The sequence below is a fragment of the Sciurus vulgaris genome (assembly GCF_902686455.1).
Source record: "Sciurus vulgaris genome assembly, chromosome: 18".
Lineage (NCBI taxonomy): Eukaryota > Metazoa > Chordata > Mammalia > Rodentia > Sciuridae > Sciurus > Sciurus vulgaris.
In genome coordinates, this window is record NC_136479.1 from 8,605,452 (window position 1) to 8,626,670 (window position 21,219).

Here is a 21,219-nt window from a genome sequence, read left to right on the forward strand (position 1 = left end):
ACGTAGGCAGGTCACTGAGGTGTGGAGACAGGGAGGCGATGGAGATGGCGAGGGTGATGGGCTTGTGATGGAGGTAGGGGGAGCCACCTGAGGTGTGGTGGGATGGTGGGAGTGATGGACGGGGTGGGGACAGTGGCGGGTGATGAGGCGACCTGGGTGGTGGAACGGCCGGGACCCCCACGGGCCCTTCTCCCGGCCACTCTGTCCCTCAGGAGCCGCAGCAGGTGGCTCCCTCTTTCTGTGGAGCCCCTGCCTGTCCCCATCCTCCTCCACAGTCACAAGCCAGGAGTGAACTCCACGTGCCTTGGGGGAAACCCAAGAAGAAAGGGCAGCGGCCACATCCCTGAGCAACTGCCCAGGCGAGTCAGGCCGAGGCACAGCCGCCGTGCGGCCGTGGGTGGCCTCCCAGCAGTCACAGGGCCGGCCACACCTACGGACACAGGCAGCAGGTCCCCCTGCCCCTCGGGGGGAAGCAGCCACCTGGCAGATGCCGCCTGCCCAGCCCTCTTCTCCTTTTCCAAACCCACAGCCTGCCAGGTTCCCGGTCCCTGCCAGGTTCCTGCCCAGGTTCCATGACGCTACGCCCGGGCGGCCTCTGACGGCCAGCTGAGTGACGTGCACCTGGAATTGTTCGGGGGATGTTGGGCACGTGGCCCGCTATTCTACCCAGGAACTGGCCTCTGACTTGGGTTTCATGACATCATCACGTCTTCACCAGTGACCTCCAAGCCCAAGGAGTGGGAGCTGGAGAAGAGGCCACCTCCCCTCGCTCAGCAGGTAGGTGACCTCGGGGCTGCCGAGCCCTCCCCTGTGACGGCCGCGTGCCTCCGCTCTGCGGGCCCCTGGGCTCCCCTCTCCAGGCCGCTCAGTTCATAGGCTCCTCGTCCTGCAGCCTGGGGTGCTGCAGTCAAGACCCAGGTCTCCGTCTGTGACGGAACCAGGACAGGCCTGCATCCATGGCTCCGGAGCCTGGCTCCCGTGCCGCCCTGAGGGCAGCCAGAAAGCGGGGCGAGGGCTCCTCGCAGGGCATCAGCACAGTCACCATCGCTACATTTGATTTCACCTTATGAAAAGGACATTTTTAAAAATCTAAGACGAATATTGATAATTTTATATGCCTCCACCTAATAGATATTTTAGACATACAAGAAGTTAGAAAGAACAATAATATGAATAATACGTAATCCCAGCTGAGCTCGTGTAATAAAATACCAACATTCTAGCTAAGTCCCCTGTGACCACCAGGGCGTGTCCCCCGTGGACAAAGAATTGCTTTAATGCAGCTGCTTTCTCCAGTTTCGCCTGGACTTCCTTCTTCAGCAGTTTGGCTTTTAGGTGTGATTTTCGTGCCTTTACCCTACTTAGATTTGCTGAACTTCTCAAATCTGTATTCCTCCTGCGGGGCAGGGTGGCACACATCTGTAATCCCAGCAACTCGGGAGACTGAGGCAGGAGGATTGGAAGTTGGAGGCCGGCCTCAGCAACTTTGAGAGATCCTGTCTGAAAATAAAAAAATAAAGGGGCTGAGGCAAAGCCGGGTGGTAGAGTACTCTGTGTTCAATCCCTGTAATTGAAAGAAGAAATAAGAGAAAGAGAGAGAGAGAGAGAGAGAGAGAGAGAAGGAAGAAAAAAGTTTCTACATTCATTCCAACAAAATTGGAAGGTTTTTGGCAATTGTTAAAAAAAAAAAAAACAGGGCTGGGGCTGTAGCTCCGTGGCAGAGCACTTGCCTAGCGTGTGTGAAGTACTGGGTTCAATCCTTAGCACCACATAAAAATAAACAAATAAAATAAAGGCATGCTGTTTATCTACAACTACAGAAGATTTTTGTTTTAAACGTCCCGCCCATCCTCTCTCTTGCCTTCTCTGGGATCCCATATACATACAAGCTGAACCTTTAGATATTGTCCTGCAGAACCCTGACATTCATTTGAAAGTCTGTTTCTTCCTGCCATTCAAGTTGAACGGCGTTGCCCAATCTCACCTTACCCTCCTGTCATCTCTACTTGGCTGTTTCTTACCATCCAGTGACTTTTAAATTTTCGTATACTCTATTCTTCACGTTGATAATTTCCATTCAATTATCTGAAAATCATTTTTTACTCTTAGGCTAAAATTTTCTGTTTTCATTTTAGTCAGCATGTTTTATGTCATATGTTTTATGTCTTTTTCATCCATGTTCGTATTGTTGCTTCAATCATCCCTGTCTAGTTGGGCTTGGTGGTGCACACCTATAATTCCAGCAACTCAGGAGGCTGAGGCAGGAGGATCACAAACTAGAGGCTGGTCTGGGCAATGTAGTGAGACCCTGTTTCAAAATAAAAAGAAAGAGCTGGGGATGTCACTTAGTGGTAAAGTACCCCTGGGTTCAATCCCCAGGTGCCAAGGGGGGAAAGAGCCAAGGGGGAAAAATACTGTCCACTAATTTCAAGGTCTGAGTCATCTTAGATTCAGTTTCCATTGATTCTCTTTTTCTGTTGGTCACTCTCCCTATCTCTCCATGTGTCAGGCGATTTTGGATGGCATGCTGGGCATTAGGAATATGTTGCCAACTCTAGAATCCAGTGTAATCTGAACAGGGTCACTGTATTTGTTTCTTTGGCAGTGACATCACCCCACTCCCACCCCACCTGCCCCCAGAGTGAACTGCAATTCAAATCTCAGTTCAAACTTAACTGAGCAGCTTGGAGTCTGCCCTCCGAAAGCATGCTTGGTCGAGAAGTCAGCTAGATATTTGGGCAGTTGACATACAAAATTTGGGGCATCCCTTTCTCCTCTCTGGGGTTTCTACCCCCACTTTCCAGCAGCTCTTGTTGTTCCAGGTCCATTTGAACTGCCCAGCACAGGTCGGTCAGGACCTGGCTCCAGGGGAAGCTCACAGCTCCCTGGCAGGGTGTGCTGGGTTGCTCTCCAGAGCCTCTAGGCAATTGTTCTCTCTCTCTCTCTTTTTTTTTTTTTTTTTTTTTTGGTACTGGGGATTGAACCTAGGGGCACTCCATTTCTGAGCCACATCCCCAGCCCTTTCTTGTATTTTATTTAGAGACAGGGTCTCACTGAGTTGCTTAGGACCTCACTAAGTTGCCGAGTCTGGCTTTGAACTTGTGATCGTCCTGCTTCAGCCTCCTGAGCCACTGGGATAACAGTCATGAGCCACCGTGCCTGGTCAGACAATTGTTTTTAAATATTTTTTTCCTGGAGTTTATATTGCAATCTGTAGTAGAGTTGGTCCAATAGGAGCTACCCGGGGTACCAGAGTGGGGTCCTTCTTGGCCTCACTGCTGTGCGCCTGAGCGTGGCTTCCGCTGGGAGATGGTAAGGCTGAGGCCAGGAAGGAAGCGAGGACAGCATTCAGAGTCCTCGGAGTAAAGAGGTTGGGATCTTTAGAATCGGAAAACACACTGGCTGCTACGTGAATCTGCCGACTCGTGCGTTAGCACTTTAGAGATGACATTGGTACAGGATCAATGTTCCTTGCATGCTTGCTGGCTCCGGTATAAGCCCCTTGAGTGTGTTGTCTGATTTTAATGCTCAAGGCAACTTGAGGAGGTTGGGCTGCTTTTCTGGGTAGATGTTGCAGAGAGGGACACTGAGGTTCAGGGAGGCTGACTCGCAGCTGTTTGCTCGATTCCTGGATGCCAGCGGTGGCTCTTACTGAGTGAGCTGTTTCCACGCTGGACAGAGGGCCCTAGGTGTTCTCTCTATGCCGGCTCCTTTGAGCCTCCCAATGACACTGTGAAGTGGGTGTTGCTGTTATCACTCCACCTTTGCAGGTGCACAAATGGAGGCTTAAAAAGTCTAGGAGATTTTCCCGGGTCGCAAAATTAGCACGCGGTAGACCTGGCGCTTGAATCCAAGCCACCCAGTGCAACCCCAGCGGCTTACCCCCTAAGCCACAAAGCCTCTCTCTGTGATAAATGCCTATAAGCGTCTTGGTCCTCTACAGAGGCAAGTTCCCTTCCTCTGGGACGTGTTGGCGTGGCTCGGATGGAGTCCCCCAGGCCATGGCTCCTGGGCGCATGCTCACAGTGGTAGCCAGCAGCCATCTGTGGGCTCTGAATCAGCCGGAGCGCCCATTCCCGCCCATTCGCCAGGCCCGCAGCCGGCAACGCAAATGAGGAAACCTTCCTAAGAAGGAATAAACTGCAGTGAACTGCAGCGGTTCCCTGGTCCTGGTTTTCACTTCACGTTTTGGATGCTGCAGGCGGGGCGTGTGGGGCTCCCAGGCTCTGGCCCGGGCAGCTGTGCAGCCGGGGCGCTGCCATGGACCACTTCCAGGCCATCCTGGCTCAGGTGCGGACGCTGCTCTCTAGCCACCAGCCGAGGCGCGTGCGGGCCCTCCTGGACATCCTGCGCGAGGAGGAGCTGCTCTCCAGGGAGTACCACGGCGCCCTGCTCCTCGAGCCGGACGGCGAGGCTCTGGCCAGGAAGATCTCCCTGACGCTGCTGGGGAAGGGAGACCTGGACCTGGCCCTCCTGGGGGGGGCCTGGAGTAAGCTGCAGGCCCCAGCAGCTGAGAGGGACCATGGCGGTAAGTTGCATCCCTGGGACTCCAGGGCCCGCACCTGCTGTGAGCAGCTTAAGGTTTTCCCTCCCCTCTGAAGAGGAAGCCAGTGGGCAGGAATCAGGGCATCTGCTGAGCCAGCAGGAGCAACCAGCCCTGGGAAACTAGCCTCTTGCCGGGTGCTGGAGCCACACAGCCCACTTCCCACTCTGTGCCCATCCTGGGGGCACATGGCAAACGCCTGTGGGCCTCTCTCTGAGCCCCACCAACAGGCCAGCACTGAGGGTGCACAGCGGGGCTGATCAGCTCCTGCCCCTGGTGGGGAAGAAGAGGCAGGCGCAACCAGGTGGGCCCAAGGGGAGGAGTAGGGTCGGCGGAAGAAGAGTCGGGCGAGGAGTGGACAGGTGTGTGTGTATAGGTGTGCGTGCACAGGTGTGTGTGTGCATGTGTGTGTGCATGTTTGTGTGTATGGGTGTGTGCGCAGAGGTGTGTGTGCATGGGTGTGTGCACGCATGCATGCATTTGCCTATGTGTGCCCGCATGTACACATGTTTGTGTGACAGAGACAGACAGAGATAAAGGAAAGGAGAGACAGACAGACACCAAGAAAAGTAGAGGAAGAGAAGGGACAGACAGCAGGAGGAAGGGAAAGAGGGAGAGGGAGAGAGTGCAGGAGGAAAAGAGAGAAGGAACAGCCAACAGAGGGGAGGGAGGGAGGGAGCGCCTTATTTTTTAGTGCATCCATGACACCTGTGTGTTTTGTGGGCTTTTTGGTTGGTGGTGGGGTGGGATCCAGGGCCCTTCGCATGCTGAGTGCATGCTCCCCCACTGGGCTCACCCGGCCCCTTTGAGTGTGTGGGATCGGGAGAGGCTAACACCCCAATGCGCCCACTCCCCTCCTGGCTTCTCCAGCGCCCCAGGTTTCCCTCTGGGGTCCCAGGAGGTGCTCGCTGGGTGGCATGTGCTTCCTCAAGCATGCTCTTTCTTCTCCTGCAAAGAAAGCTGTGCTTTTCTGGCCTGAGACCCTGGAGTCCTGAATGCTGACCCTTCTTGGTCCCATTAGGGTCTCTGAGTAATTTGGAGACCCTCAGGAATCCGGGCATCTGCTGAGTCGCCAACAGCGATCAGCACCGAGCTCTCCGTGTGCAGGGGCGCAGTCTGAGCACGGCCCGCAGCCCTGCCTGGCTCCCTCCACCCGAGCCCATGACGACCTGCATCCTCATCCCACATGAAACTGGAAGAATGCAGATGGCTGGCCGGGCGGGAAGGTCGAGGCTGGGCTTGGAGACAGGGGCGGGAAGGTCGAGGCTGGGCTTGGAGACAGGGGCGGGAAGGTCGAGGCTGGGCTTGGAGACAACCTTGGATCTAGAGGCAAACGTCTTCTGCCGGCCCTGCCTGCAGCAAGGGCCATGCAGACCGCTGACTCTTCTTTCAGGACAAGCTCATGTGCAGGGGGTGGCTCTTGCGCTTGGTTCCCGCCCAGGTGATGTCTTGGGCATCGTCCACCCCCTAACACACCGGCAGCGAAGGGCAGCTTCCCCACGGTCGACTCCCTCGGCTTCTTGATGGGGGTTCAAGCAGCTGGTGTGTTCTTACCAGGGAGCAGAAGCCCACCTGGGGAGAAGCCAGAGCCTTCCGCTCTCCCTGGCGCCCCTCCTGCGCTGCCCCACACCTCGGTGCCTCCCCCCCTGCCTGTGGGTGGTGGTTCCTGTTATTTAACTCTGTTTCCTCCCTGGGGATATAATGTTTTTATTTTGGGTCCCATGTGACTTTAGAAAGTGGAACTGGGCCCAGGGTGTTGTGGTCTTTGGGGGGCTGGGAGGCAAAGAAAAGCTCCTTCTTCCCTGCTCCCTCTTGGTGCCCTCCAGGCCTGCAGGGCTTGCCCCGGCCACCCGGGGCAGCTGTGAGGACGCAGGGCAAGCGGCGAGCAGAACCAACTTCGGCAGGAAGCCAGGGAACAGGGACAGAGAATCCTGTGGCTTGTAAAGAGGGTACCAACTTAAGTTTTAGGGGACAGAGTTCAGAAAAGGAAATGATCTGTGTGGGGCTTTGGTGACCCTCCTTCTCAGCCAGCCTATGTTAATCCAGATCCTCCTCTGCTCTATACTCTGCACTGGCTCCCCATGTCTCTCAGAGATCTGAGACAACAGCCCACAAGGCCCTTTACAGTCTGACCCTGGCCACCTCTCTGTTCTGGTTCTCTGCTTCTCTCTGCCTTGCTAATTGACTTCAGTCATTCTGGAGCCCTCATTGTTCCTCAGACACATCTGGCACACTCTGCCTCAGGACCTTTGCACATGCTCTTCCTTCTGCCTGGAGCACTCTTCTCCAGGAATCCCCTTGGCCAACCTCCTAATATCCTTCCACCCTTTGATCCAATGTCACCTTGCCATCGAGGTCCACCCTGACCACCCCATTTAGAATTGCACCTCCCCCACCACACACACTTTGAGCCCCCTCCCCAGATGAACTTCTTTTTTACCCTCTATATATTTTACTTTTAAATGTTGTGTAGTTTATTTTGCTTCTTCCCTGTAGCCAATGGTCTGTGTTTTCCTAATTATGCATCCCGCATACCTAGCACAGCGCCTGAGCACAGAGGTGTGCAGCAGGGACTTACTGAATGTTGAGCGGGTGGGTGGAGAGGTGAACAGGTCCTCACTACCATCTCTCCCACTGGGCACACGAGAAAACTGAGGCTCAGAGAAGTTCAGGGATTTGCCTCAGGTCCTGGCCTGGAGAGGGTCCCGGGTCTCACGCGTCCAGGTCTCTTACAGCATTTCTGCGTGGTTTCCTCTTAATGACCCACCAGGATACTGTAAATCTACCCAAACCAGGGAGCAGCCTTCAAACTGAAACTGGCCTGATGACTCAGAAGATGACCCCAGCGAGCCCGGAGCCTTGGCTGCAGCTGTGCAGAGTCTGCTTCAGGGCCGGGACCTGGGGTTCTGGCTCTAAGCTACTCAGAGCAGCATGTGTGCATCAGCCCCAGGAAGGCTCCAGTGAGACCTGGGAGTCCAGGTCCTTGTCCTGGAGAAGCTCAGTGTGCTTCCGGGGATGTCCATCCACCACAGGTGACAACACCTGCAAAGGCAATCAGAAGCCAGGGAGGACTGGGAGGGGTGTTGACGGGCAGAGGACCAGCCTGGGACAGGACAGTTCTGGGTCTGAGGTATGCTCTGACCTTGGCCACAGCACCAGACCATTCTGAACCTCAGTTTCTTCATCTCTGAAGTGGGAGTGCTCTCAGTGGGTAGCACTGAGTAAGCCCCAGAGCACTCTAGGGAGGAGAGAGCAAGGAGCGTGAAAGAGGGGGAAGTAAACCAGGGCCCGAGGTGCTGGGCCAGCAGCACTCTGCAGTCTCGCTGGGGACCCCAGATGATCTCAGGACACCTGTCATGTGAACACAGGGCTGCTTGCTGGGTTGCCATGCCCGTTAAACATGGCATAGTGACGAACTCACCGGCTTTGCCTGCGCTGGCTCCCCGAGTCCCAGAGATACGACTTTGGCATCACCAGCGACCCCTGTGGGACTCGGTTTTCCCATCTGTAAAATGGAGGTGATAACTGTCCACAGCTTGGCTGTTCTGAGGGCCCAGGGACACGGTCCCACCGAGACCTGTGTGTTCTGACTCAGTCGCCTGTGGGACGGCCTCCAAGGTAACCACAGCCCAGTGTGAGCAGGAGGCGAGGGCAGCCCAGCGGGCCCCAGGTTAGTCAGTGGACTGGGAGCCCTTGGTGGCTTTTTTGGCCGACTTTCTCCAGGCTGTGGGACAACCCAGCCAAAGTCCTTTATTTTCTGGTTCCCTGGACTCTGCTGCCTTGTTCGCCGTGTTGTCATCAAGTGAAAAGTGTGTCCTAGGAACCAGAGACCAGAAGCTCCATCTAGGAAGTGGCCTGGCCTATTGGACAGGGAGGGCCCCGCTCAGCTCTGTGAGCATCCCTGTCCCAGCTTCCTTCCCTCTCGGTTCTCCGGATGGACCCCGGAGCTGCCCCACGATGCAGAGGGAAGGGGCTCTGGCCCTCCTTCCACATCCCTCCGCCCGAGCCAGCCCCTGCTCTCAGCTGGACTCCTTTGGCTGGAAGGAGATGTGCTTCTCGGGGGCTCTTGTCCCTTCCCCCAGGCTGCCACCTACCAGGCAGGCAGGCTGCCCTCACCTGGACCCGCAGGAGAAGTCGGCACTTCCCCTGGGCTTCCCCGCCAGCCTGCTCTGTGCTCGCTTGCCAGGCGAGCCGGTGCCTGAGCCCCCAGGTCAGTTTCTGTTCCCTGTTGCCTTTACCTGGAGCAGCTCCCCTGCAGCCCTACCCCCGCTCGGGTCCCTCCGGCCACCCGGCTCACCTGGTTCCTCTGCCCACCTGCTCAGACCCCCTTCCCAGCCAATCCCTTTATAAGGGCCACCTCCTGACACAGCCACTCACCCAGCCAGGGATAGATCCGTCTTCCTACTTACCTGATCACAGGTGTGTGTGTGTGTGTGTGTGTGTGAACAGGTGTGTGTGTGTGCACACTTGTGTAACAACTTAAGTACCTGCCATCCTGCCGACTAATTCACCTGTGTGTCCACCCGCCAGGATGCCTGGCTCTCCGCATGCCCTCCCCTACCTGTTTGGACACACACCTGTTTTACTCTATCTGGTCACCTTCCTCTCTACTTCCGACCTCCTCTTCTTTCCTTCTCCCCGTTCCTCTTCCTTAATCATTTCTCAGGTCAGGCACCTGCACCCCAAGAGAGAGAGATGTGTCCTCCCTTTGATGTGGGGTTGCCTTCGCCATTTGGATCCCAAACTCCACCCCTTTGCTCAAACCTCCTCGGAGGAGTGTGTTCTAAACGCTCAGCTCTGTGATGGTGCTGGGGTGCAATTAAAAAAAGAGAGAGACTTTGTCCCAGACATTAATGGCTTTGTGATCTAGTCAGAGGACATGGGGACTATACTTATGAGATAGGAATTGGACAATTTCTTGCCAAATAGTGTGACAACAAGTTTTGTGAAAATAAAGAACGCTGCGGGACGTGGCAGTGCACACCTGTTATTCTGGTGACTTGGGAGGCTGAGGTAGGAGGATGGCAAGCTCAAGGTCAGCCTCAGCAGTTTAGTGAGACACTGTCAACAGAGTGAAAATAAAATAGAAAAGGCTGGGGTGTAGCTCGGTGGCAAAGCACCCCGGGTCCGATCCCCAGCACCACAAAGGAGAGTCTTGTTAGCTGGAAGGGTGCTAAAGAGGAGGAACTTGAACCTGACAGAGAGCTGGCATTTGGACCCACAGGAGGCCCAGGAGGGAGGCTGTGTGGGCAGCAGTACAAAGACAGGGAGGGCAGAGCAGGGTCTGCCTGGGGAGGCCGCAGCGGGACTGGCAATTTTCTGGAACACGGTCCTTCACCTGGAGGATCCAGCCCCTCCCCATCTCTTCCTGGGACTTGGTAGGGGACCCCAGCAGGGCAACTGGGCCAGGTTTCTTGCTAACTCCCTGCCTGGTAGGAGCCCCAGACTCCAGCAGACCCGGGCTCAGGACATCCCCACTGCCAGTTTCTCTTAAAGACCCTCCAAGTCACTGCTGGGGGTGTTTAAAGGGAACATCAGCAGAATTGCAGGGAGCTGCTCTAAGAGAGAGCCCAGGGCTGCTCCACGCCCCTGCCCGTCCACTCAGTCCCAGGAGCCGTCACTGGAGTCCACCTGGCCCCTCTCATCACCTCTCCATCCCGATGGGCTGAAATTCGGAGCCCAGCAGCTCCTGGCTGGGCAACACAGCAGTGCTGGCCCCTCTGCCTGGTCCCTCGGGTGCCCCTGCCCTGCTGGGAACCCTTCCACACTAATGCCAGCACCATCAAACCTGGGTCTTGATAAGCATGGTTCTGGAGGGGTCAGGGAGGAGGTAGGGACACCAGTGGAGGGAGGCCAGGTGAGAGGTGATGCAGCCAGCAGGCACATCCCCGGCTCTGGCTGGCTCCCATTCCAAGTTCTGCCCACAGGAAGCTGCCTTGGCTGGGGCTGGGGTGCGGTGGGGCAGGAGCCCAGCCTGCTGCCTCCAAAAGCAGGGACAGCAGGGCAGCCAGGGTGCCTCTGCACTGGCCCCTTGTCAAGGGAGAATGAGATGATCGAGACTCCTTAGAATCTCTAGCATTCACTGTATCTGGTTTTCTGTTTGTTTTGTACCAAGGCTGCTTAACCACTGAGCAACACCCCCAGCCCCTATATTTAAAAAAAAAATTTTTTTTTTTAGTTGTAGATGGACACAACACTTTTATTTTATTCATTTATGTGGTGCTGAGGATCAAACTCAGGGTCTCACACATGCCAGGCAAGCGCTCTGCCACTGAGCCCCAGCTCCAGTCCTTGTTATTTATTTGTTTATTTTTTATTTAGAGACAGGGTCTTGCTAAGTGACTTAGGGCCAGGCGAGTTGCTGAGGCTGGCTTTGAACTTGCAATCCTCCTGGGGTGACAGGCGGCAGCTGTTATCTCAGCCCTTTCTCAGTTGTCTGTCGGCTTCCTGCTCCCTGGGGACTTCTGAGAGCCGGGACCACTTCAAAGTGACCACCACACCAGGGCAGGCACCATCCTTGTTTCCCATGGGAAGCGAGGGTCGGAGGTCACGCACCCGCGAGCAGCAGTGCTCTTTCCGTAAGGAGGCGCCAGCCCGAGTCGCTGTCCCCAGCGGTCACTCATTTCAGTCGGCCCTCCAGCTTGTGCTTTCTCTGCGTGCCACCTACACTATAATATTTACGTGACGGTTTTTTTTTTTTTTCAAACCACTTGCATTTTTCACTCATTTCCTTCCTTTGCTCTCTCTCTCTCTCTCTCTCTCTCTCTGTGGTCTTGGGGATTGAACCCAGGGGTGCACTACAACCTAAGCCCTTTTTAAATTTTCATTTCAAGATGGGACCTTGCCAAGTTGCTGAGGTTGGCCTCAAACTTGCGATCCTCCTGCTTCAGCCTCCCGAGCTGCTGGGAGGACAGGCGTGGCCACCACATTTGGTGCATTTTTCTTTCATTTTCAAAGGAAACTTTAGGTCCCACTATACAAGAAAAGTGCGCCCAAATTAGCAGATAACTACTAAGCAAAAGGTGGATCATGCTGCTTAGATTCTAGCTCTGAGGCGGAGGACTGCTCTCTGTTGAAAGGGGAGACCCTGCAATTGAAGAGGTACCAGGAACAGACTGGTCCCATATGGAGGCTTCCCCTTGGTGCCCTTGGAGGATGGGCAGAGGCCTGAAGAGGTGCTAACTTGCTCCCATGAGAGCCAGTCTTATTTAGCACCCCATCTGTGTGGCACCCAGCTGGCTTAGCTGGCTATGAGCCCCATATTTGGGTTAGCACTATCGTGTGTATAATTAGTTTCATTCCCATGTCTTGTATGAAAAAAGATGGTGGACCATGAGTGAACTCCAGGGAAATCGGGGGCAACCTGGGGTGGCCGAGGGGTGGCAGAAGGGAGCAGAGTCTGAACGTCTGCTCATCCTGGACAGACGCTCCCAGCTTGTCCTGAAGTGATTGTGGGCCTCAGGCACAGGCCCCACCCTGCAGAAGAGGGCAGGTAGGGCACCAGTGTGTCTCCATTGTGACAGGCAATTCAGAACGTCAGAGTACTCAAGGTCCCAACAGACAACTTGCAACTCTCAACCTTCTGTGGTCACCCAATTTGGCCCACAGAAGGAACTGAAAGTAACATCAGAGGCAAGGAGAGGGCGTAAGGGAGCGTGGGCAAATTAGAGGGTATCCAGACACAGGAAATCTGGTAGTTTGGGGCTACCTTGCTGGGGAAGAGTTTTGGGCTGGTCCCTGGCTTGCTTCCTTTGCATGCTGGCTTAGTTGGGTTGGCGGGCTCTGGGCTCCAGGCTCCACTGGTGCAGGGAGCCAGGCTAGTGATGAGACAGCCTGCTTCTGATCTGGGCATCTGAGGACATCACCGGGAAGACTGAGGGCATCTGGAAGTTCTGCTGGTCTCCGGGCGCTGCCAGCCTGGCTCTGCTTCTCACATCATGCGCTGCCTGGCTCCACACCCCATCCAGTCCCACCTGCCAGAGCCCCAAGGTAAAAGGGAAAGGGGTGGAGGGGTTGGGGCGAGAACGCATCTTTATTTTGGATGAAGTCATGAAGTCTCAGCTGGTTCTTCCGTCCCACCAGGCGGAGCAGCCTGTGGGAAGGTGTGAAGCCAGTGTCTACTTCCTTCCATTTGAGAACATTAGGATCAGCCGGCTACCTGGAATGTGAAAGGGCTTTGTCAGCACTCAGACTTGCAGGGGGTGTGTCCTCGGCTCTCAGTCCTGCTGGCCCGGCTGGCCAGGGCCAACCGCAAGGCCCTCTCACTGCCAGGTCTGTGCTGAGGTGCACACTGAGGCTGCGGGAGGAGACTCTGCTGACTCCACCCCGTCCCCGGGAAGCAGGAAAACCAAAGCCGAGTCCCCTAGTCACAATAGCAGTGGCAGTGAGGAGCTGCCGAGCACCTGGCACCTGGACAGCTGCTGCCTTCTCTCCGGTTTCTAAATCATGGCATTTGAGAAGTGGGGACAGGGGACAGATGGTGAGAAAAGAGATGGCACAGATATCTGGCTCCACCCTGAGGGCAGCGCAGCAGGCATGACTCCTAGCTGCACAATTAGCTGGACATGGTGTGTACTTGAACTCATTGCTAACCTGAGTCTCGGTTTCCCCACCTTTAAGATGGGCTAAGGGGACAGCCTAGATGGTAGGGTCCCGGGAGGGATCAAAGCGTCTAACCCTGTGCCTAGTACCTTGTAGCACCCCCACATCATAAGAGAAGCTCGATAGTATTGGCATTGCTATTGCCCGTTGAAAGGCGTGGGACCCCTTTTCTCAGGCTCCCCCGACACCTTTGGCTTGCTCTGAACCCAGAAATTAATGACAAGTTTCCCAGCTGTGTCGGATGCAGCTGGAGGTCACCTTGACCCACTCCCTCAATTTCAGATGAGGAAGCCCAAGTCTGGGAAGGGGAAGTGATCTCCCCCCAGGTCTCCTGCCCTGGCAGAGCAGGAGTCCACCCCGCTGAAGGAGGAAGGGCAGGACTTCTGCCAGCGGGTGGCCAGGAGGGGGTGATAGAACACAGGGTTGCCAGAGCTGTGGAAGGTTGCCAGAGGGAAGGTCCCTGGCGGGGACAGGATTCTTCCTCCCAAGGGAGTGAGTCCTTCCTTTAGTGGGTCCTGTGTCTGCACGTCTGAAGGGGTGGTTCGCGCTTTCATGGTTGGGCTGAGCTGGAGAGAAACAGAGTCACCCAGGGGTGGGGATGGGCTGCCTGCAGGTCAGGGCTTGCAGATCACCTAAACTCCTGGCTGCTGGCTCCCCACCGGAGTCCCTCTGGTCTGCCAAGCAGGGGCTATTCGTTTCAAGGAGCAGGCTAGCGGGCGCACCTCTGGGAAAGGAAGCTGGAGTGTCTGAGGAGCTTCTGAGAAAGCACGTGCTGGGCGCAGAGGGGAGGCAGTGGGTGCCTGTGTGGCCCAAACCCCGTGGTGCAAAGAGAAAGTGAAAGGGGAAAAGATCGCTGCCGCGAGGGAGGTGGGGTGCCCAGCCCACGCCCTCCCCAGTCTCCCTGCAGCCCCAGAGCTGGCGGGAGAGCAAGGCAACCAGCAGCGCGCAGAAGCCGGGACGGGGGTAGGTGACTAAGGTCTCCCTCTGCAGCCCCTAAAGTTGGGCGAGGAATCGAGGTTCCAAGGCTGGCAGTTACTTGCCCACGGTCACACAGCGAGACCGGGAGGAGGGGAGGGGAACGTGCAGAAAGAGGACCAGGGAAACTCCCGGGATGCTGGGGACTCCGCGCCGGAGCCGGGAGCTGCCGAACGCCGCGCGCTCGGGTCCAGGGGGGGCAGCCGCCACAGCCTGGCTGGAGCAGAGGCTGGGGTGCCAGCGGGCGCGCGAGCGGGCGCACGCCTGGCCAGCCCTCGGCGTCCGCGCGCGCCCTGGATCCTGCAGAGGAGGCGAGTGCGCAGAGAGGGCCCGGGACCTTGGACCAGGTTGCCCTTCCCTGAGCTTGCGGGCTGGCCGGGGGTCAGGCGACTGACCGGGGCGCGCTAGGGAATGGGCTCGGTGGCCAGAGGAGTGCAGACAGCTTCACCTCTTTGGCATCGTAGGGTTCCTTCCTCTCCCTTTGGCTCCTCCAAGCCCAAGAGCAGGAAGCGCCCCTGAATCTCGACTGCAGAGGAATATTTTAACAAATGCATTGAGGGCGGGGAAGCTCAGATGGGAGACTTCCAGCCAAAGTTAGGGACCCTGTTCTAATGGGGCGGGGCACTGTGGACTACTAGGCTTTGTGTCCGCTCTCTGGTGTCGCCTGGGGTAGAAAGAGGGCCTATGGGACTCAAAAGGACTCGGGTTTTAAGGATCCCATGCAAAGTTAGGCATGGGAGCTTCAAGTCAGACTTTCGGGGACCCCAGGGAGACCCATAAACTTTCTGGAGTCTTGGTGTCTCTCCTGAAAGGACGCGGCTCGGACCCCAAAGTGAGGCAGGGGTAAATGGTTCAGGGAAGCCCCGCCCCAGGCCCCGCCCCAGGCCCCGCCCCGGGTTCCAATAGCAAGGCTTGGGGTGGGGCTGGGCGGCCCCAGGTTAGTCTGCCTAGGAGGACGATTCCCACCCAGTCCTCTCTCTGTGATGTGGGGGAAAGGGAGTCCTGGGGAGGCTCGTTGCTTTCTTCTGTTTTGCTGAGGGTCACAGAACAAACAACCGGCAGTTAGGTCTGAGCGAGGTCTCCTGAGAACTCAGTCCAGTGTCAAGGGGAGACACAGCTGAGTCCCTCCGAGGGCAGGTCTCAAGAGCCTAGCACCTGGGCCCTTGGGACAAGTACAGTCCGGAAATCTACACAAGGATGCTGTTCCAGGGCCCTGGGGCACCCTCGGGGTATCAAGAGTGGCCGAGAGAGAGGGGAAGCTTGGAGACTTGGCCCTCAGACTTGCCTCAGTCACCCTGACTGTAAAGGTGGCAGAGAAAGGCCTGCAGTCTGGGAGACTGCGCTGGAGTTAAGGTGCAGAAACTGTGGAGGACCCAGGCTGAGGACTGAGGGTCACTAGGTCAAGGTCATGGCAGCAGAGAGACTTTCAGAAGGAAAAATTGGAAGAATTTAGGAAGTGTCCAGTCTGGTTCTGGGGCTTCCCCTGGAGCAGAAGTGGAAGCAGGGAGGGACAGGGGGTCTGGAAGGTCCTGTGGGAGGAAGAGACTTGGGGACTCCCTGGTCTGGAGAAGGAGTCAGACGGCTAAGGGCTGGGGCTTAGCCGGTGGAAACTCGTGCTGCCATGGAGTCAAACTTGCGTATCTCAGTCACCAGAGGCCAGCGCGGGGTGGCTGGGGTGGCAATGTGAGCCACAGGAGGGGTTCAGTCACCAGTGCAGATCCCTGCGCCCACCTCAGGCTCACCAGGGAGACCCGCTGGGTGAGCTGGGGACGCTGTGCCTGTGAGACCTTTCACAGCGAAACCGGCAACCCTCATGGGACTCTTGACAGAGCCCAGCAGGCAGGGCTGGCACAGGGTTCACTCTGGGGCTTAGCGCCCAGCGGAGGGCCTGGCCCTGAGTCCGGCCAAGCCGGGGCCCAGGGCAGGGTGTCAGGACTGGAGTTTGGGGCTTGGCTTGCCCAATTGCAGCCACAAGCTCCGCCTTCCTCAGCCTGCCCAGGTGGAAGCCAGGAAGGTTGAGACACGCAGAATGTCGGGAAGCCGACCTGTAGCTGGGGTGGCTCCTGTCCAGACCTTGTGTTCTGGCTGAGGGGCAAAGGCACTCCCCCTCCCTGTGGCCCAGAGAGCTGTCTCCTAGTCTCCTCCCTCTCAACCTGGGACGGCCGGCTCCCCACCCCCAAGAGCTGCCATGCACCAGCACGTGCCGACTCCAGAGCTGTCTTGTTTGAGTTCCAAGGTTTTCCAAGTAGCTGGGAGGTGGGTGTCCTCAAAGAGGTTCCAGAGAAAAAGGGGGGTAGCCTGAAGATAGGGAAATGACTGTGGGTTTTATTTATTATTTATTTATTTATTTTGGTAGTGTTTTATATGATTTCCAGGTTGCGCTTGGAAAACACACACACACACACACACACACACACACACACACACACACACACACACAACCAGACTGTCTCTGGTGGGACTCTCGGGAAGCTGGCTTGGAGGCGGAGACCTGCACACAGGAGGCTCCCTGGGTCCCTCACAGGGGAGGGGAGCTCTGGACAGGAAAGGGGACAAGGCAGAACTGGGCAGAGGGAGGAGCTGGATCAGGATGCAGTGGCTCCAGAGGTCTCGGCAGATGCCACAGGGAGTCCTGAAGCTGGTACAGCGTTTGGGGTTGTTACAAATCGAGGCAAGGACAGCAGACCCCGAGTGGGTCTTGGAGGTCCCTTTCCTGGTCATAACCGTATACTACAGACTGGGCGTTTTAGAAGGAATAGAGGTTTGCTTGGCTCCTGGTTCAGGGGGCCGGAAGTCGAGGAGCAGGGTGCAGGATCTGGCCGGGGCCTTCTGGCAGCCCACAACATGGCAGAGGAGTTTATGTGGCAAGACGAAGCAAGGGCACCAGCTCAGGCTCCTTCCTCTTTTTATGAAGCCCCCACGGGTGCCCCACCCTGGAGACCTCGTCCAAGCCAATCCCTCTCCAAAGCCCCCTTCGCATCCACCGACCTGTGACGTTGAGGGCTGAGTCTGCGACACACACTCCTGAGACACAGCCAAAGCACAGCACCTGGAGAAGGCGTGACCTGGGCCAGTCCCGGGAAGATCACGCTGGGAGCTGGCGTCGCCTGGAGGACTTCTGTTTCTAAAGATCTCATTTCTGTAGGAGAGTTTTGTGCTCACAGCAATACTGGGTAGAAGACAGAGGTCTCCATGGCCCTGTGTCCACCCACAAGCAGCCTCCCTACCATGGCTGTCCCCCACCCGCCGGGACATTGTGGCAGTGAAGCTGTATGGACACGTCCTTACCTCACAAGTCCACAGTCTGCATCGGGGTCCACTCTGCATTCTCTGGGTGGTGATGCGTGTGTAAGGCTTGTGTCCACAGTGGCAGCTGCAGAAGGAGCGGTTTCTCTGTCCTGTAAGTGCCCCGTGCGTCGCCCACCGTCCTTCCTGCCACTGGCCCCTGGCAACGCCGACTTTTTATTCCTCCGTGTGCAGCCTTGCAGACTAGCTTCCTTGGCTTAGTGGAGCCGATTCTTAGTTTTTAGGGTTTTTTTTTTTCTTTTTTGTGTCACTGGGGTTTGAAGCCAGGATTCACTCATGTCAGGCAAGAACTCAACCACTGAGCTACACACCCAGTCCCTGGAGTCCTGTTTTAAATCTCTGCTCTGTGAAGCCCCTTTTAGAGAAAAGAGGTTCTGGACCCTTCTGTGCCCTTTAACCCAACGGCGCTACCTTCCCCGACTGAGGGATCTGGGATTCTTGTAAAACACCACTGGAAAGCCACTGCTCTCGTCCCACCAATTTAGCACATGAGGATCCTAAGGACCAGAGAGGGGAAGGGCCTTGCCCAGTGTCACACAGCCTGTCAGACGCAGAGCAAGGCCAAGATATCAGGCCTTGGGGCTCCTGAGTGGACGCCCCCACCTGCTGCCTGCGCGCTCCCTGGAGCTGTGGAGAAGTCCTGAGAACCGCCGCCAGGGCCTGGAGCCAGTCTCACTCTGTCCCCAGCTTCCCGCCTTGAGGTCTCCTCCTCCCGCCATGAGCTGGTTGGTCCAAGTCCAGCGGGGCTGGGGAACCGCGGTGGGAATGCCAGTTCTCGAGGTGCTGGCCCTGGGGCGGGTCAGGCTCGGGCAGCGGGTTGGGCACAGGGGCAACTGTGGTTTGCACCCTGTGGTTCCCAGGTGGCTGCTGTCTTCACACCTTTCAGCCTGGGAGGCGACTCCTCTGTCCCCTGGTAGAAGGGGCCAGTTCAGGTGCTCAGGGCCAGCGTCCTGCCGCCCCTCTGCAGGAAGACCCTCCTGCCTTCCCCGGGCCCTAGCCAGACGGGGCCTCTCCTTCCCTGAAAACCCGTCCATCGCGAGCCGTCATCTTTGTAGCAGGGCAAAGCTAGAAGGGACTTGAGAGGGTCTCCAAGCCAAGGGCTGCGAGCCCAGTGCCAAAGGAGCCGGTAAGTGTGTGAAATGCAGGCGGGCATGGGGGCAAGAGGGAGTGGTGGGGTTGCTGGCAGCAATTAATTACATACTCTGTATGGGGACATGATTACAATTCACACGCACACTGACCTTGGCTTGGGAAATAAGACCTCGAGGCCTTCAGGCTTGATTCAGCCATCACTTTTGAAACCATGCTTCAAACCAAGTCCTAGTAGCACAGATGAGGAGCCCGCAGTTCAGAGTGGCCTTCCAGAGCCAACGCAGAACAATATTTTCAGACCCTCCTGACATAAGTCTGTCTGACCTCCTGTCCCCTATCAGACAGACAGACAGATAGACACACACACACACACACCACACACACACACACACACACACACACACGCCTTCCAGTCTCCCTGCCTGAGGAAAAAGGCCCAGAGCCTCCAGTTACCTTGCAGACCCTCAGTGTTGCCACATGCCTGAGTTTCCCCTCCATTCCCCGTGACCTCCTCAAGCCCCAGCAGGAAGTGAAAGACTTGAGTGAAACCAACCATTTTCTTGGTCTTCTCTGTCTCCTATTCCTAGGACACCCACGCTGGGCCGGCGAAGGTCTGGCCAGATAGCCGGGGCTTCCTTTTTCACAGGTGGCATTTGCCTCCCGCTGGGTGTGGCCAAGTCCAGCATATCCTCATCTGCCCCCCGAGAACCATGGGCTCTGGGCACAGATCAAACTGTTCCCAGACATCCTACAGGGCAGCAAGAGCACAGGCTGTTACTTTTTAAAAAATTGTTATTTTCCTATATCAAACTGTCTCTTATGTACTTTAATTCTTTGTTTGAGACTGGGTCTTGCTAATTGCTGAGGCTGTCCTCCAACTTTCCAGCCTCCTGCCTCAGCCTCCCAAGCGGTTGGGATCACAGGTGTGCACCTCCATGCCTGGCTTACTTTTGTTTTTTGTTTTAAACTTCAGAAACTTTTACTTCCGGGTTTAACTGCAGGCTGCAGTTAATAATGTGTCAGTCTTTGACCCACACAGTGTATCTGTTGCCATTAATTTCCCTGTCCTCTTTCTGGGCACCTGTTCCAATACAGTTGAGGTGCGTCCTTTGTGTGTATCCCTGTGAGATAGGTGTTGCCTTCTTGGGTGCACCTGTGACCCTCTGCACATCTGGGATTGAGCGACGCTGGCTTACCCTGTTTCTGACTCTTTGATGTTATGAAGCTGGCCCGAGTTGCTGCTTGTGCATTGGGTCTTTGCTGCCAGTCACCACACTGCTCTCCGTGGGGAGCAGCAGCTACTTTCCTCCTGTCCACACCCCAGCGAGGGACATGAAGGTGGCCTCCGACTCCCTGTCACCGCAGATCACACACATGGAGCATCTTCAGCGGGGTCCTCTTGTGGACTTGTGGAGTGTCTCAGGCAGCTCTTTCACCACTGTGACTAAAGGATCTGACCAGCACATTGTAAGGAGGAAAGGTTCATCTGAGGGCTCACGGTTTCAGGGGCCTTAGTCCACAGAAGGCGGCTCCAGTCCTCAGGGCTGAGGTGGGGCAGAACATCATGGCGGGAGAGGGTGGTGGAGGGAAGCAGCTCGCATCACGGTGATCAGGAAGCAGAGAGACTCCCTTCTCCAGACACAAAACATATACCCCAAAGCCACACCCCAATTCCCACCTCCTCCAGCCACACCCCACCTGCCTCCAGTCACCACCCAGTTAATCCCAACCAGGATTGATTCACTGATTGGGTTAAGACTCTCCCTACCCAGTCATTTCTCCTCTGAACCTCCTGCATTGTCTCACACGTGCGCTTTTGGGGGACACCTCACATCCAAGCCATAACATGGGGCATCTCTTTGTGACCTAGAAACCCGGGAACTGAATGGCCTGTCGGAGGGTCAACAGTTTGTTGACTGTTCTGTGGGGCAGCCTCTCCGCTCTGTGTTCTTGCATGTGTTCTCTGCCTGATAGACACTTGGTATCTCCCAGCTCTCTGGTTTTTGTCACTTGCACATGTCAAGTGTCACCTTGCTGTCTTAGTTTGGGGCCTAGATCTTAGTGCCACTTACTCTATATGTCACTGGAGGCAAGTCGTGGCAACCCTCTGCAGTGAGTGCTAGGCCATCCGAATGCAATAAACCCTATAGCTCAGAGAGGCTGAGTGACTTACGCAGGGTCACGAGGTGTGGAATGGGCATTTGTACCCAGAGCCCACACTCGTACCCATCGTATTTTAATTATTGTGTTTTAGCTCCTTAAACATCGGCACGCTCAGCTTCTTGGCAGGGACAGTGCATGAAGCCTCTTTGGGGCCCCTGGGAACCAAGTCAGTAGGAGCCGTCCAGCAAATCATGGTTTTGCAGGTTTGGAAAATGGAAAGCTGCCTCTTAGTCTATCTGGAAGACCCCTGGGTACTACAGAAAAAGGGGGCTGCGTGCACTTCTGTCCCCATGAAGATGCTGTGTGGGTCTGGTCAGGATCGGTGGGCCTCCCTGGCCTTCGGAAGCAGCTTGTCCTGTGGTTGGAGGGCAGGGTGGTGTTGGGAGGAGCCTCGGGGAGGGGAAAGGAGAAGCCGGACAAGCAGTGAGATTCTGAATCCCATCCTGCTGGTGGGACTGAGGCTCAGAGGGGTGAAGAAACAGCTCCAGACCAAAGGCAGGACGGGGCCAGCTCAGACTGGAGCTTCTCCATGCCTTCCT

The 21,219-nt window shown here is 56.2% G+C and overlaps 1 protein-coding gene across 2 annotated transcripts in view; it reads left to right on the forward strand.

Annotated features, from left to right (window-relative positions):
- Positions 1-4,157: 4,157 nt before the first annotated feature.
- Positions 4,158-21,219, forward strand: part of CIITA (class II major histocompatibility complex transactivator) — a 40,168-nt gene continuing 23,106 nt past the window's right edge. The window contains exon 1 of one of the 2 annotated variants that reach the window (XM_079121390.1): positions 4,158-4,528. In XM_079121390.1, the coding sequence (XP_078977516.1) occupies positions 4,261-4,528 (268 nt within the window). In that variant the 5' untranslated portion in view covers positions 4,158-4,260. Of the gene's footprint in view, positions 4,529-12,341; positions 12,533-21,219 lie in introns of those variants that run through there. The other variant, XM_079121393.1, reaches the window with a different exon arrangement.